The sequence below is a fragment of the Paramacrobiotus metropolitanus genome, unplaced genomic scaffold (genome assembly GCF_019649055.1).
Source record: "Paramacrobiotus metropolitanus isolate TYO unplaced genomic scaffold, Prichtersi_v1.0 Parri_scaffold0000487, whole genome shotgun sequence".
Lineage (NCBI taxonomy): Eukaryota > Metazoa > Tardigrada > Eutardigrada > Parachela > Macrobiotidae > Paramacrobiotus > Paramacrobiotus metropolitanus.
Genome location: NW_026570707.1, coordinates 1 through 16,036, shown reverse-complemented (window position 1 = coordinate 16,036; position 16,036 = coordinate 1). Strand labels below are relative to the sequence as shown.

The 16,036-nt window shown below is 45.3% G+C and overlaps 2 protein-coding genes across 3 annotated transcripts; both read left to right on the top strand.

Moving 5' to 3' along the window:
* Positions 1-472: 472 nt before the first annotated feature.
* Positions 473-5,668, top strand: LOC129602475 (uncharacterized). 2 transcript variants are annotated; one of them, XM_055501498.1, is made up of 4 exons: positions 473-568; positions 797-953; positions 1,985-3,683; positions 4,897-5,668. In XM_055501498.1, the coding sequence occupies exons 3-4, from the start codon at positions 2,581-2,583 to the stop codon at positions 5,657-5,659; spliced, it is 1,866 nt and encodes a 621-aa protein (XP_055357473.1). In that variant the 5' UTR covers positions 473-568; positions 797-953; positions 1,985-2,580; the 3' UTR covers positions 5,660-5,668. The 2 variants fall into 2 exon arrangements, with proteins under 2 accessions (XP_055357473.1, XP_055357474.1); XM_055501499.1 differs by lacking the exon at positions 473-568 and having other exon boundaries at positions 713-953.
* A 310-nt stretch (positions 5,669-5,978) lies between these two features.
* LOC129602474 (uncharacterized) lies at positions 5,979-14,687 on the top strand. Its single transcript, XM_055501497.1, has 5 exons — positions 5,979-6,641; positions 6,734-7,268; positions 8,471-10,482; positions 10,588-11,278; positions 13,628-14,687. The coding sequence occupies exons 1-5, from the start codon at positions 5,979-5,981 to the stop codon at positions 13,954-13,956; spliced, it is 4,230 nt and encodes a 1,409-aa protein (XP_055357472.1). The 3' UTR covers positions 13,957-14,687.
* Positions 14,688-16,036: the final 1,349 nt, after the last annotated feature.

The window sequence follows — 16,036 nt, the reverse complement described above, 5'->3', positions numbered from 1 at the left end:
TATCTGGACAGAGTACACTTGTGTCTTTTCCTGTTTTCGTATCAATGCAAACATTCAGAACCAAAATACAAAAATAATAGTCACCGACCAGTCTTTCGTGCTATATTTTAGTAACATTGGTGGTAACGGCAAGCCCTACTTTGCATCCTTTGTTTAAGCTGCATAGTGTTGTTCATATCTCCCGCCGTAACATCCTGCTAATTATCGGAGACAATGGCGCGCCGTTTCATTTACCTCGCCGCAAGCCCGATAAGCACATGCAGCTTTTGTGTGATGCATGTGCCGCTGGTATGCCACGCTAGGAACTAATTAAAATAGCAAATTACAATGCCCGATTACGGCGGTTTCTAAACAATCTAGAGTAAGTTTGTTTATCATCGAGTTTTATCGCAGTTTCCTGTTCCGGTTCGCCTCCATGACTCCGTCAAATAGGTTAACAACAGAATATCTACGGGGATGCTTGTTTATGTCTGTAAACCAGTACATGCTGCAGTTTTATCGTAGCATTTTTAGTGTCTTTCCTTAGTGCGTTCAACGGACAGAGCCGGAGGCAATCTGCAAATAACTGGTAAGGTCAACTTCAAAAGCTATAAATGTATGTTTAATGTGCATTTAACAATACTGTAGTTAATCCTCTTATGACTGACACGGTAGTCCCCAATCGGCAGGTGCCGGTTGTCACCTTTACCGTCACCGTCACGTTGCGGGTTGTGCCCACCTTTAATGCTGTGCCTGTACTGCATTCAACAGTTGAAGCCCTGCGGCATACTAATTAACAGAATTTAAATATTTTCAGAATTGTGGCATCGGTGTGCCTTAGTGCCACGGCAGAAAGCAAGTGCGACATCGGAATGACACGCCATCAGTAACCACTAACCAGTGAACCCCCACTCCACTGTTTCCGCCAGTCAGGACAATCGCCATGGTTCCAATTATTAAAACGGATTTGAATGGTAAGAAATAAGCGCAGTAAACAGTAAATTTAGATGGCTTCGTACAGCACATGTAGCATGATAATACTCATAATATTAGTCGCTGATAAAATTATAGCGCAGGAAGACGGTATATATGAGGTACATAATAACGATTTTTTTCACTCCAACCATTGCCGCTCTACATTAGTGCAGACAGACAGAGTCAGTCTTTGGCAATGCCCCAACCCACTAAAGCACGCTGGCGCAGTATGTGCCACTCTCCGCAAAATCCTGCAATCTGAATAAACTAGTAGATACTCGTGATAAATAGCTTGTTGAGATGTGAGATGGTAGCGTACAGTAATGAGTATGCAACAATCATGCGCCATAACAATAAATGTTTTTGGTATACCATATAATTGACCGTACTCAATGTGATTTTCTGTCACAAGTTTGATGGGGAAGTGTACATTTATTATATTTTGCGCCGTCCCAGCTGCTAGCTATAAGCCGGTTTAGTCGCAACCGCCTGTCTGTGGATGACCGGTTGAGCATTACCGCCGTGGGAAAAACTGTTTTTTGAGAAAAGAATGAGAAAACGGTGGTACTATACTGCTGTAGGTGTATCGGTTATTGGCGCGAAATTAGCAAGCGCAAGCGGAAAAGGGCGCAGTTTATTTCAGTGGCGCCCGATAGAACGATAAGAAGATTGTATTGCTTTAACTTTTATGCGCCAGTGCACAATAGCTTATAGATAAATTTGGCCTTTCCCAGTCGGCTCCGTTGGCTGCACGGATACAGGGTTGCATTTCACAAACGGAAATCAGTCAGAAAGCCATGCATAACGTGCCGCAGGGGCTTCTTATCACTTAAGGTCATAAATAACTAGAAAAACTGGATAACTCTGTCTTTCTCTACTGAGTAATATGCTATAGTCATAGTGACACATTGACCTCGCGCTAACAAAGTTCGAAGCGGGTTTAGTATAGAACAAATCTCTTAAATAGGCTACTACGTAGACACTTTACCCGTTTACCGTGATACAATGCAGTGGTTGAATTTCTGTGCAGGGAACCAGCTCTCCGCCTGCGCGGCAACAATGAAAGCTCTTTTCATGGAATGTGTTCACGACCCCGATTCACCGATTGTGCATTCAGAGATCCACGAAGAATGGAAAAAATGGGAAAAGACTGCAAACCTAATGGAGCACTTTCCGGTAGGAGAAACTAGTGTTTCTATAGCTTCTTGCCTAAAGTACCTGGCCAGACGGCACGGTCTCCCGCCGTCGATGGTGAAGTATTTACTTTCCAACTTACGCTCGATGCCGGATAAGAATCCGGAAATTTCCCGCGAATCTTTCCTTAACCAACAGATCGCACAGTGTCTGAAATACTGCTCGAAACACGATCCATCGAGTATCAGTGCGGACGAAATTATAGCAGCTTGTACTATCACCCTGGATGCGGATGTCACGGATGCCCTTCGCGATCTACCTTTGCACACTGGGGATACCGTTTCGCAGCTGGTGCAGTGCATCATCCTGAAGACCAGTGTATGTTATGCTGGTGAAGAAGCAGACTGAAATCGCCTGGTCCAATTTGCTTTTAAATACATTTCAGCTGTAAATGCTGATACAAAATCCCAGCTGCAAGAAACGCTGCAGGCAATGGCGTTGTCGGCGGATAGCGAGAAGCCGCCTGCAGGGGCACTAGCGGACATAGCCAGTGAAAATAGCAGCTTGTCAAGCGGTCGCCTATTTGCCAATGGGCAGGAAATGCTTAGCCGATGCGTGAATTCGAGAAAAAGAGCAGTGAAAGCTGACGCTGTTAAGACCCAACAAACGGTCACCACGGTGTATAAGGAAAATATGACCGAGAAAACGGAAATTCAGCGGATTGATTTGGCTAAAGCGTTAAGCAGCAATCGCCTTAGCAGTCGTGGAGCTGCGCATAAGATGGAACTCAATCTGGCACTGAGTAGCAATGGCAGGAGTGTCCGCTCGTACTTCCGCACCACCGCGCAAGAAATCCATAATCTTCTGGACCGAGCGCAGGCGAATATACCCGTATGTCAGGACGACATCGCTTATCTGAAGGATAAATTCTGTCACGGTTACGTGATGAATTTAAGGGAGGACCGCATGACGACCTTTGCCAATATCGCGCTGACCTTCTCAATCATCGCCAAAAATCAGGTCGTCGACGTGGCCACACAGCTGGACTTGGCGAAAGCAACGTTTGACGCCTCCTTGGATAGCAGTTACGATGGCTGCCGGTTGAAGTTCCTGAAAATGTTTCAGCTGTGTGCTGAATCCAGCAATGCGAAACTGCCGGAAAACGTCACGAAAATCTTGCGTGAATTTCAGAAAAGCAGCGAATGCACACGCGATATGAAGAAAATTTTGTGGATCATTCTGAAGAAAGACGACAGCAACTTGCAAGACAGTTTCGCCGCCGCCCTGGAGATACTGCAGCATACTAAAGGAGAACAGGATGAAATGGCCCGAGACAGCACTGAGTATATCTGGGAACAAGTTGCCAATCCTGTTCGAGCGTTGCACCTAGAGGAACGCGTTTCTTTTTCCTCCACGCTGATTGCCATATTAATCGGCGCCGAAAAAAGTTACTACAGTTTAGATACAGCTTCGCAAGTGGCTGCCATACTAGATGACTTCCTGGCGCATGATCCTGAAGAGCTTCCCCGAGCCCTCAAAGAGGGGTTTGAGGCCCGGTTGACCAACTTCCAAGAATCCAGCCACGTGTATGCCAGGTGAGACACACTTATTGAATCACCAAAGGAGAATTTCTCCAGAGTCTGCCGTCTCCAGTGACTCTCCACTATGATAGGGGGAATTTAACTGCGGAGGCAAGCACTCCCTGTACTTGATGCCGTCACCCGCCTGGAGTTTTACGTTACGGCATTACATACGGTTAAATCAAGCGCGGTACATAAGCACCATGTTAAGCCACAACGTAAAACTCCAGTCGGGTGAAGGCAGCAGGTACAGGGAGTGCTGGGCTCAGCAGTTGAATTCCCCTTATATGATATGTACGTTGCACTATGGTCGAGTATCATGTATTGTATGTTGGTACTAGGTATGCTCGGTACTATGATAACCAGTGTAATGAGTATTCCAAAACGTGATCAGCCCAAGATTTCAGTGAGTAAGGCATGGGGACATTCGCTTCCACGAACTATCGACAATTATTTTTTGTGGCATTGTTTTGTGGCATCCGAAGCCGAAAGATTTCTATAAAATTGCGTGACTCTGTGCCGTTTGTGCGCGCAAAATCCGGTCGGAGCTATTGAATGAATTGAAAACGTGATTTTAAAATGTTCGAGCGCAAGTAGCCGTACCGGAAACAGTATGACCGTAAGTACGTACCAACCTTCTACAAATTTTCAGTTTTGCACGTATGATCGATATGAAGTTTGGTTGTGCACCGAAGTATTTTTCTTGCAATTTCTCAAAATTTAAATGAATTTTTGAAGACATAAATATTAGAGATCAGGCTAAAAGCTAGGCTTGAATTAAAAACGATTACCGTATCAATCCTAAGTGCAAAATCGGCCCAAATGAGTTCTGCAACAGCTTTTTGCGTACACACTTTTGATTGCCATAAAATAAGCCCCCCAACCGTTAAAGCGTGTACAAACGGTTTTAACCCCAATTTACAAAAATTTCTTAGCTTGAAACTGTAATAAAATAATGTGAAACCGTTCCCTAAAATGTGCGAAAGCGAACGTCTCCGTATCACATAACTGGTCGCTTTCCTTAAGATTTAGCAAAACTGGCTCTCTTATTCGGTCGTAAACTACTTTATGGGTAGCGAGAACTTGTTTCAATTTCCGCCCAAGTGCAGTACTTAGGTAGAATATTTAACACTACGGACAGTCGAAACAGATAAGGTACTCTGGTTAGGCAGAAACGTGCTTTGAGCACCAGAGTGTATAATTATTATATAATCGTTATTTTGTCTAGCTGGGGTGATAAGGATTCCGAACCGCACCAAAAACTGTACAAAAAGAGCATCATTGGGATTATCCTTAAAACAGTGAGCCATCCGAAATTTGACTCTGGACCTTCGACTATCAGTTTACTGGACATACTCTCGATTCTGGTGCAGCCTGCACTGGACCCGGACACAGACCAGCGCCTGGCAGCCCATATCATAATCGTCCTAGGAAACGTGGCAATACAGAAGAAAGTGAGTCACATACCCGGAGTGGAGCGGCTGGCCTCACGTCTGAGGATAAAGGACGGTGTCGATGCAGACGGTGTGATCTGGTTGGATTCTGATCAGATGGCAAAGCCCATGGGCTTCAAATACGTTTCGGCGGTGATTGCGCAGATGCTGCTCCAGTTAATTTTTACCTCCAAGGAACCTCTGCAGTACGCCACCACCCTCGATGAAATAACGGCAGCAATCGGCTTGAGCCCTGATAAAAACACGCAGATTCGCTGTGCGGAATGCGTTTTCCATGCCGTGGTGAACCGTTACCCCAACATGACCGAGAAGTATTTGTGGTTGCTGCTTCCGCTTACGAAAAGCGCGGTCGCTGACATTCGAATCAACTGCACGGCCGCTTACTGTCTTTTACTGGAGCATTTGACGTACAGCGAAAGAAAACAGACATTGACCGCGAGCGAACTGACTGATTTGGCTCTCATGTACACCTTTGAACCGGTTGTACTGCTTGGATGCGATGGAAAACTTAATCTTAAATGGGAATCAGCATTTTGAAACTTGTGCCAGCATCTTAGTCGTGGCTATGCAGAGATTCCACCAAGGCATAAACCCGGCAGTTCTGCTCACTGTGCAGCAACGCTTTAAAACTGAACCATGTCATGAACAATTGTGTTTCTCGTTGACCTTTGCTGCAATCTGTGTGCAAGATGTTCAGGAGCACATATTCCATAAGTTTGATGTGGAGTTTCTGTCTGCGCGTTTGTTGGCAGCGTACAGTTCTTCGGAGACCGTCAAATTTTGCGAGAGGCTGGGTGAACGAGCAAAGAAACGCGTATTTGAGAACTTAAAACGTTATTTCCAGGCCGGATTTATTATGTCCATGCTGAACAAGAGACTCTTCGAGCTGTGTGTTACAGAAAAGATTAATTTGGAGATTATCCTGGAATGTTTGCTGCTGGTGTGCGAAAACGGGCAAATTCTGCCTCCGGAAATTATTGACCGGACATTTGACGACAAATCGGCAAAACCACAACTGCAGGTTACTCTACTTCGTTTGGCTTGCGCAATCGTCCAGAACAACCAGCCGATACCGAAAGCCTTCACACAGAAGATAGTGACGGATTTTTGCTCGGGCACCTTTCCAAATCTGTTCGAAAATCCTGAAAATTGTGCAAAGTTCAACATTATCACCAAACTGATGAACAGCATCGAGGTTCTCAATACGGCTGAAGTTACCGCTAAACTATGCGAAGGCTGGAAAATAGAAAGCGGCGGTGACTATCGTCAAAGACTTAGCATACTTTTGGCCCTGGCGAGTCAGGCAAACTCAGTTTCTGCGGCGTGGATAGATCCACAGCGGCTGAAGACCGTCTTCGTAGAAGCGATGAGTTCGGGTGACGACCAGATGATTGAAACGGCGCTGAACGGTTTCATTGCTCTGAGCCGGCACACATCTCCGGCAAAAGCAGCGCTGTATGACGACAGCGATTTCAGACTGTTGCTGGAATTTCAACGATCTGCTTCGTCCACCGGTTCCGTCAGAGAAACGGTCTCAGAGTTTTTAACAACGATGCATCAAATATTACCGGCTTGGGTACAAGCCGGTCTGAATCTACTGCATCTGGGAAGAAGACCAACGTGGAACTGCTGATCGATCTTTCCGTGTTGTGCAAGCTGGATGACTATGAATTCTTTGAATCGCATCATTGTCAAGTCCGACTGCAGAAAATCTTCGAAAGCGATACCGACCCGAAAATTGTTTTCGCAGCACTCAAGATCGTACAGAGCTATCCGCGGTTTTCTCGATTACCGGAAAAAACTCTAGAAACCATTGGGTTCGCCAAGCTCAGCGCAAATAATCCGGAAGTTTCTAGCTTATGCGAAAACGTGATAGTGGCGGATCTGAAAAATGGAGTTAAGCCTACGGAAAATCTCAAAGCGTATATTTCAACCGATCAGCGAAGTGAAAGCGCGTCTCTGATCTATATGAATGGAGTCAATAGCGACAAGAATTCCAGCAAGCTGTTAAATGCGGATGCCACGGCAGACTCTCTGACTATGGTGCTGAATGAAAGTAGTCAATTTGATCTGGATGAGCGAACGTTAGCGGCATTGCTGGAAAACAATTTCTCCCGTTTTGATATTCTTGCAGAGTATCTAGCAGGCAAGATTTCTTCACCTCAGATTTTGACGGCGGTTACTAACAACCTTCAACTGCGATCGCGGATCATGAAAATTTTCTGTAATGAAATCCGCACCCAGGGAGAGACTGCCAGCGATAAACTACTGCAAGCGTTGGAAACCGTAATCTCCTTGCATGAACACCCTGCAAGTCTTAGTCCGGAAGAATTCGCTCTAGTTTTTTCTAGCTCTTTATTTAGTGAATCAATCCCGATGGACAAAATACGGCTCATCATGCAGTGTCTTGTTGCGCTGATGAAACTGGCGGGTCGTAGCAATTTGAGAGCGCTGGTTCAGCCGAACGTCTTGGATTCTTTAATAACTATGCTGCATCATTCATCGTGTTTCGTACGAAGGCAGTGTGTACTGGCACTCAACATTATCTTTTCTGTGGCACTGGTCGGAGACTCTGAAGCCGTTGTAGGGTTCTCCACGGTGGCTGCAGATCTCCGACCATTTTTTGATTCGGTCATCACCCAAGCGTTTCAGAAAATCTTTGCCGATTGTACTGATGGCGAAGTCGCGCAACAACTGGCGTTCGATACAAAATTCAATGAAGATTTCGCCAAATTTCTCGTAAGCCTTACATACTGGGATTTTGACTGCGTCAAGCCGGTTCGACTGCATCGAGCGCAATGGCGGCAACTAATGCTCATATCCGAATTCCTGGTGAACTTTGCGGATTCCTTTGACTCAGCGGTTGACCTAAACAATTACGTGAAGATAATTGCAGACAAGTTTCCTAATGACGAAGAACGGGAGGAGTTTTTCGATCGTCTGAAATTGGTGAGCCGCGACTGCGGCAGATCAGCACTGCAGAAAACGTTGTCTGCTTTAACGATACTGGACGCGTCAGGCCTTAAAGAATGCTCACGGATATCCAGTGGCGACTTCGAACGACAGGTTAGAGAACGAGCCATTTTACAGATCTTCTCGACAAAGGTCACATTCACTCAGTCCACACACATTCTTGGCATACTGACACAACGACTGATATCCACATTCGGAATTGACGTGGCAGCAGTAATCTGCACAACTTGCTGTAAAATTAATTCTGTGCAAGAGTTCTCAGCTTTTTTTTATTGCTTTGAAGGAGTAGCCATTCAGAAACTGGCAGAAAAAAATATTGCTTTCTGCAACACGCTCCAGGGACAACATCTTTACAAGAAATTGCTGTACAACTAGGAACCGAGCTGCTCATGCAAAGTATTCCGGTTACTGTCGCTCAACGACAGAGAATGGAACGCAATATCAAAAAGCTTTGCCGAAACGGAGTGATGCTTAGCGATCTGCAACAACTCCTTACTGTATGTTCGGCTGCTTCTGCTACACTGAGATCATTTGAGCACGCCGTTGGCCAAGCGCACCAGTATAAATTAGAGGGCGCGTCGTTCGCCGCTCTTCGGCAGACAGTTTCCCTTGTCCATTTCGAATCAGAAATCGTAGCAGCAATCAACGAATCAGAAATCGTAGAAGCAATCAACAAATTCCCCCACGAGAAGGCCTTCGAGGGTAAGCACGGTGTGAAACAAGCAGCGCACATTGTCAACGAATTCCTTCACAATAGCACGCGGGTGCCGTACAAATGGAGCTATCCACCCGAGCGCTTCGGGAAAGGCAGTAACGAATCAGAAATTCTGCAGCTGCACATATCCAGCATCTTCAGCGCTGACCTGCGTAGTCGGTTTTACAAATCAGATACTGTGGTTAGCACATGGTCCGCTAGGGATATTGCCAACTGGGCGCGGCAAGCTGTTGTCCGAAAAACTGAATATCGACCCGTGGAATTCGTAACGGAGGCCTTGGCCATCGCGCGAGTAGCCCTGCAAATATTTAAAAATTTTGTTCTGACAAAAGTGCAGATTTTGAGTTGCCTCGAAGCTTTGTGCGCACTGGAAAAGGACACAACAACGAAAGGTCAGCTACAGCAAGTCGCCACCGGATCCGGTAAATCCGCAATCGTTGCGGTATTAGCCGCGGTCAAGGCGCTGGAAGGTCACACCGTGGACATTTACACCAGCAGTCCGGTGTTGGCGGAACGCGACGCGCAGGAATGGGCGCCGTTCTACCAAATGTTCGGGCTGACGTGCGGACACAACGGCGATAAAGGCGTGTACGTTGCCAAGAAGAAGTCGTGCTACGATCAGCGGATTGTGTACGGCGAATGTGCACAGTTCCAGTTCGATTATCTGCGGGATAAGTACAGTGGATTGGGTACACTGGGCGGCCGCAGCACGGACTTCGCTATCGTCGACGAAGTGGACTCTGCTTTAATCGACGATAGTGCGAAACTAGCTCGTCTGTCAACGACCTTGCCGGAAATGGATACTCTGCATGTTTTGTACTGTCTCATCTGGGATCGTCTGTTACATATACAGTCCCATCTGTTTTCCCTCCTCGAACGACAGTTCTACGTTGAAGGACTAATCACAAGAGGTGAATCCGTTAGCACCTTATCGTACCAGTTTACAAACGCGGAAGACGAACTGCTCGTAATTCGTAATCTGGTCAAGTTTATTTCGGAAGCATCGAATGATGATTTGCTCAAGGCCAGAATCTTCGTCGTGGACGATCTCGAGACGTTCGTCAAACACCACATGTTTGCGCACGCTCAATCCATACTGGAATCTGAGACTCTCGGTCTGCAATTCCCTGTCAACCTCCAAGACTTCACACGGAACCAAATTCCGCTGTGGGTGGAGAGCGCACTAACCGCCGTCCATTACCAGGAAAACGTCCATTACATTGTCGATGAGGGGCAGATTAAGCCAGTGGACTACCTGACTACCGGCGTGGTGCAGTCCAGTACCAATTGGAACAACGGGCTCCATCAGTTCTTGCAGCTGAAGCATTCGTTGAAGATCCATTCAGAAACTGTGACGACTAACTTCTTGTCGAATTATTCCATGTTCAGCAAGTACGGCACCAACATTATCGGCTTTACCGGAACATTGGGATCCAGCTTCGAACGGGAGGTTATGTACAACATTTACCATGCAAAGCTGCTCGTTTTGCCAGAGACCCACTTTAAACGCTATATCCAGTTTCCAGATATCTGCGTGGAAACCGACGAGCAGTGGCTAAAAGAGATCGTCATTACGACGATGGCGGAAACGTCGAAGAAGCGGGCGGCTCTGGTGATCTGCGAAACCATCAAAACGGCGCATCTAATTGCTTCAGCTTTTTCCGGCTTTAAGGTGGGTACATTTCTCTGATTGCACTCTGAGTCTGCTAATCAGCGAATTCTTAGGTCAAAAGACAAAGTCAAGCTGATAATCTGTTATTATTCTGGTAATTTTTAGGTCAAAGTCAAGCTGTATGTAAAAAACCAAGAAGGACAAGAAAAGCAAATCGAACGCCTGCACCCTGGCGACGTCGTTGTGGCGACAAATCTCGCGGGTCGCGGTACCGATTTGAAGACCACGGAAATCGAAGAATACGGCGGACTGCACGTGTGCCTCACATTCCTGCCACACAGCCAACGAACAGAAGAGCAGGCATTCGGGCGAACGTCGCGACAAGGCAACAAAGGCACTGGGCAACTGATTATCATCGCCGACCCACACTCCGATTACCGGCACCAGCGCGACCTCGAAGAAAAACGCTTGCTGGAGGATTTTCGTGACCGTGAACTGCCGTACATTCAGATGAAAGGGAAGCTTTTTGAAGAATTCTGCGAATATTATAATAGCGTTCGCCAACAGCTGCAAGGTCAACGCAGTTTCTGGAAAAACATGGGGGACGGAGTAAAGGATGTAGCACAGTCGTGGTTCGGTGCTGGAAGTGGCAGCGCTCCTTCGCTATTCGAAACAATTGTGCTTTTGTCCGTGGAAGAGCAGTGGGCGAAATTTCTTCTTATGGTCGACCGCGAAAAATGTGATAGCAAGAAGGCACAGGCAGAATTCCAGATTTTTAAGGCAGAACTGGAGAAAGCGGAAAGTAATCAAGAACTTATTAAGGCCGCCAGCAACGCCTTCTACTTTGTGCAATTGGGTAAGATTACCAGTCTGCTTTGGCTGCTTAGAAACTATGATATTTTGGCAGTACAAAAATCAATAATAAGAAAATTAAAACTATATATATGCAGTGGACTGCGAAAACCTGTAACATTCGGTCCGTGACCGAATGACCAATCTATATAAATGGCCAAGACCAAATGACCAATAAACAGGAAACGCACAAAAATTTGAACACTTGCACGTTGCGCATTTCCCAACGAAAACCATCAAGCGATATCTCAAACGAAAGAGCAAAAAATTTCAAGAATTTTGGTACCAAACAGGTGATCCTTTATGAGACGTAAGAGAAAATCGAGCTATTTTAGTTTGTCGTAGACAAAGCATACGATTTCTGTGTGAAAACTGAATCAAAACCGTGGATTCAAATCCTATGCTATGTCTACGAGAAACTTTAGGTGCGTCGATTCTCCCTTAGATCCCATAAAAAACAACTTGCTTGGTATCAAAATTCTTGAAATTTGTTTCTCTTTCGTTTGAGATATCGGTCGATGGTTTTCGTTGGGAAATGCGCAAGGTGCAAGTGTTAATCCTAGCAGGCAGATGGCCAATCACGAATTTGGCTGTTTGAGTACAGAAAAGTGCCTGGTTGCGCGCATTGTAACACCTTTTCGCAGTCCACTGTATATTACTTAGGACATCATTCCAGCAAATGCGCAAAGTTCAAACGCGGACTTACTTACAACGTTTTTAACCCTTGACATACAGACATCGAACGCAAAACCGCGCCCGTTTACACGTCTAGCATGTATGTATGTAAGGGCTAAACTCGACCGCATGCGCACAAATGTCATGACATACAGACTGACATTATGCGCGCAGACAGTATGCTTCTAAATTGTATCACCACATTTGAATTTCTAAAAATATAACCTGTTGAAAAGTATCAAAACAATATCACTGAAAAGTATCAAGTATCAAAACAATATGCACTTGAGTATCGCTGCGCAATATTCTTTTCAGTTAAAAACGAATAAAAAGACTGCGGTTAACAAAACGTCTGGGTAGCCAGACCAAAGCGGGAACCCGCCACATGGTTAAGCAAGTATACAATCTTCTTTCGTAAAATACAGACGAAAAACAGAATTAAATTTATGCGACCAACAAATCATTCAACTCATACATCGCTAAATTAACATGGTATCAAAAAATAATTTCTGACTTACGATGGAAGGCTGTCCAGCAGTATTGGTCGAAGTCCGGTATTTAATTAGATTAAGAAATCAAGCTCATAACGGGGTGTACTGTAAACAGCACCAGCAGCTGGTAGCCAGCGCGCAGGGTTCCCTGCGAGACGACGGCAGTTCTACATGACAAGTATACCACAAATTGTTAGAGACAGCCACAAGAATTTATGAACCTTTGGCAAGTCGAAATCAATTTGTAATACGCTAGTCAGCTGTAATGGGATCAGAAACAAATTGATCGATTATCAGACAACAAGTAATCAGTAAACAGGGGCGCACCTGGCCCAACACTGATATTGCGCAGTCCAGTCTGGATTCCCAAACCGCAGGCATCCCTGCACTATAGATGCATCAATAATGCCATACAAATTATCAGTTTTTACAATTCTAATTTCAAAAATAAACAAGAAGGCAAGAACCAAAAACTCAAAAAAATATGAAGCCCTATCATTTTATCGTTTAACCGTCGCCGTAAGCTCAAAGTATAGAGAAACGATCACGTGGTTTGGAATTTTGCTATTGGCGGTGGGCAGCCTCGATCTAACTCAAAATGCAGACCCGCCAATCAAGATCGCAGAAACACGAACTTTGTAAGTCGCTGGGCGTCGCTTAGACCCGTTTAGACCCGTTACAAGGTACGCCCATGTTGGTAACGGTTTTCGTCGACGCCTACCGACAGACATCGAGCGAAAATCGACTTACAACGAAGCCCAGCCAATTAAGACTTGGTACGCCTATTTCTCGCTTCGATGTAAGTCGCAGATGCTCGATGTAAGTCCGCGTTTTGACTGTGCGCATCCTTTCTATTATAACAAGAACTTCTAGAAAACCAAAAACAGTTCATCAAGATTGCGACTGCACTCAACCAAGAACACAGGCGGCATTGCCCCGTTGTATTTCTAAACTGAAACGCTGCAACAAAAACTGTTTCGCACGGCTTTCTCCAGTCTGCTCCCGAATAAGTTTGGCCAAATCCGAAATAAAACCACTGGTACTTGGTCCACAGCATCCCATAGTTTCGAAAGCAAAAGGCTGGACAATGTATCTTAGAAACAGTGAATTAACTGCAACCACATGGCTTAATTATAATTAATTAGGTTGAAGATGCAATCATGCACTTATTCAGTTCATATTTTTAGGAAATTTTGAATATGTCAATGAACGGCACGCAGCGGCTACGGAATACTACAAACTAGCCGTACAAATAGATCCACCGTTTGCTGTCGGTGCGCAAATGGGCCTTGCCGCAGCATCGCTAAACGCCGGTGATTCAGCGGACTATAAACGAAAAGCGGTGGAGGAATTTAACAGCGTTCTCAGTCTACTGTATAAAGAGATGTCCGTCATTAACACGATGCAAACTTTGTCTCAAAAGCCATTCTCTCCGGGTTCAGCTTCCGATACACCGCTTTTCCAGCAGCTCATACAAAAGGCGAATCTCCTGGGCTATTTCATCAACACCATTTAATCCAATATTGACGCAACGGAAAGGTCACTACGAGAAGTCAACCTGGAATATCAGACGAAATCAGACAGGCGCACTACGCGTATCCGTCTGCCGAATGGCCTTCTACTGAAGAATTCGAAGACCCGATGTCTAGATGAAAAGCTGAAGCCGTTTGAAAAGTTCAGTTTGACGTTTCACGATCAAACGGTGCACCATGATAGGGTCGAGAAGGATCAGGCGCTTGAAACTCTTCCTGGGATGATGGCTGTGGCTGTGAAAGTGCATTTGAGCTGTGAATCTGCCGATATCGTAAAGCTTCTCGACGAACCAAATTTTAAACTATTCAAGAAGGTTCCCGAAGTTAGCGTAGAAGTTCTCAAGATGCACCGCGATTTCGATAAAGGAGGAAAGCTGCCATTTCAGTTCAACGATATCAAGGATTTAGGTGTTAGCAGTTTTGATTTGGAGATTTCTGGTCATCAGCAAACCTTGATAGACGCCGCCGAGAATCTATTAAAGAAATCGAAGACATTTGACCACGATACGATCGTTCTTGTAGCAACTAACGATACTGTCACGGTGTATACTCTAGCCGCCCATGATGGCGATTAGCTATGGAAATGCTCCTCTTAATGGATTTTAGGCTGGATCATCAGTGTCTCTGATCTTGATTTATCCATTTTTATGTATTTTCTCCCATTTATCCCCTTTTATGAATAAAAGATGTTATTTAGGGACACCCATGTTTCCCCATATTGTAGATTATAGGATATAGGTAGCACTACCTATGACAATACTAACGAGCAGCAGTTGATTAGCAAAGTTCTGCCATCGAAAATGGAGGAGGAAGAGAAACTGGCCATCATCGAGCAGTTTAAAGGTAACAGCTGCATCTCCATTAAAGTCACTGGGTTGTCTCGTGCCGCCAGTGTGCATAATTCGATCGAAGCGTTGGGTAAAGATTATCATCCAGCGGCACCGCAACTAAATATCACCTTAACTCTACGTGGTTTAAAGCAAAGCCGAAGGCAGATGGCCAGAAATCGAAGAAGGATGGCGAATCGTTTAAAAACGGGGTGAAAGCCGCATGGAACAAAGAAATCGCCAATTACAAGACGAATCTTATTTTATCGGAAATGTCGTCCGATAACGCTAAGGATGTGATCAAGGTTCTTCGAAAGCACAACATCAGATTCACGATGCAGCTGTACAATCTGAGCTGGGATGATGCGAATAAGCTACTGAAAGACGCTAAGATTGACCAGGAGCAGATGAACCAGACAAAAGTGCAAGAACTCCCGGACATGTTCACACACAGCCACGTGCCGCTACACGAAATCCGCGAACTGAGTGCGCGGGGCATTCTTCTGCTGGTGTCTTTTAACGAGAAGGAGTTTATCCCGTGGATCAGTTTGTTCAGCGTCTGCGGACTGGCGTCAGTGCAGGCGGTGGCGGGCGGGCTCCTCATCACGACAGGTTTCGGAGCCAGCCTGGGAATGTCACTAGTAACGGAGGCCATGTCTGATCTGACCACGGCTCATCGAGTTTACACCACACGCAATTTTAGCTGGAATGATTACATTACACAGAAAACTGTGAGTCTGGTCATAACCGTATCTACGATGGGCTTGAACAACCTGGCAAACGGAGCAAAAGGAATAAAACTTCTTGCGACGGGAACTACCGCTGCTAGTTCGACGGTAGCAGCTGCCAATACGGCAATTATTAACACAACCGGTAAGTCGAGTTATTATTGGTTTTACAGAAAAAAAACCCGGTATCAGTTCCATATCCATTTACTGAAATATTCGCGCACGCAGAAGCAGTTTTTTTTGGGATTCTACAGTCACTGAATTTGTATACTCTGTACGGTGGACTGCAAACCGCTTGTGTGTGCAGAATCCGTTGCTGAAGTTTGACGATTTGAGACGAGTAAAAAGCTTACTTAACCCTATAGAACCGGAGTGGGTCATGCTGACCCAAGCGCAACTAAAATCATCAGATATCGTCTCTTGTTGATAGTACATCGAAATGTTCATAAGGGCTATTCTTCTATATCATCTCTGACAACATTTCTGCTGTTTCAGTTTCAAAAAAAATT

Excerpts from the sequence above, each read along its gene's own strand:
- LOC129602475 (XM_055501498.1), top strand. The coding sequence starts at position 2,581 with ATGGCGTTGTCGGCGGATAGCGAGAAGCCGCCTGCAGGGGCACTAGCG. Across the intron at positions 3,684-4,896 it reads TCCAGCCACGTGTATGCCAG|CTGGGGTGATAAGGATTCCG; the intron begins GTGAGACACACT and ends TATTTTGTCTAG.
- LOC129602474 (XM_055501497.1), top strand. The coding sequence starts at position 5,979 with ATGTCCATGCTGAACAAGAGACTCTTCGAGCTGTGTGTTACAGAAAAG. Across the intron at positions 10,483-10,587 it reads CAGCTTTTTCCGGCTTTAAG|GTCAAAGTCAAGCTGTATGT; the intron begins GTGGGTACATTT and ends GGTAATTTTTAG. Across the intron at positions 11,279-13,627 it reads CTTCTACTTTGTGCAATTGG|GAAATTTTGAATATGTCAAT; the intron begins GTAAGATTACCA and ends TCATATTTTTAG.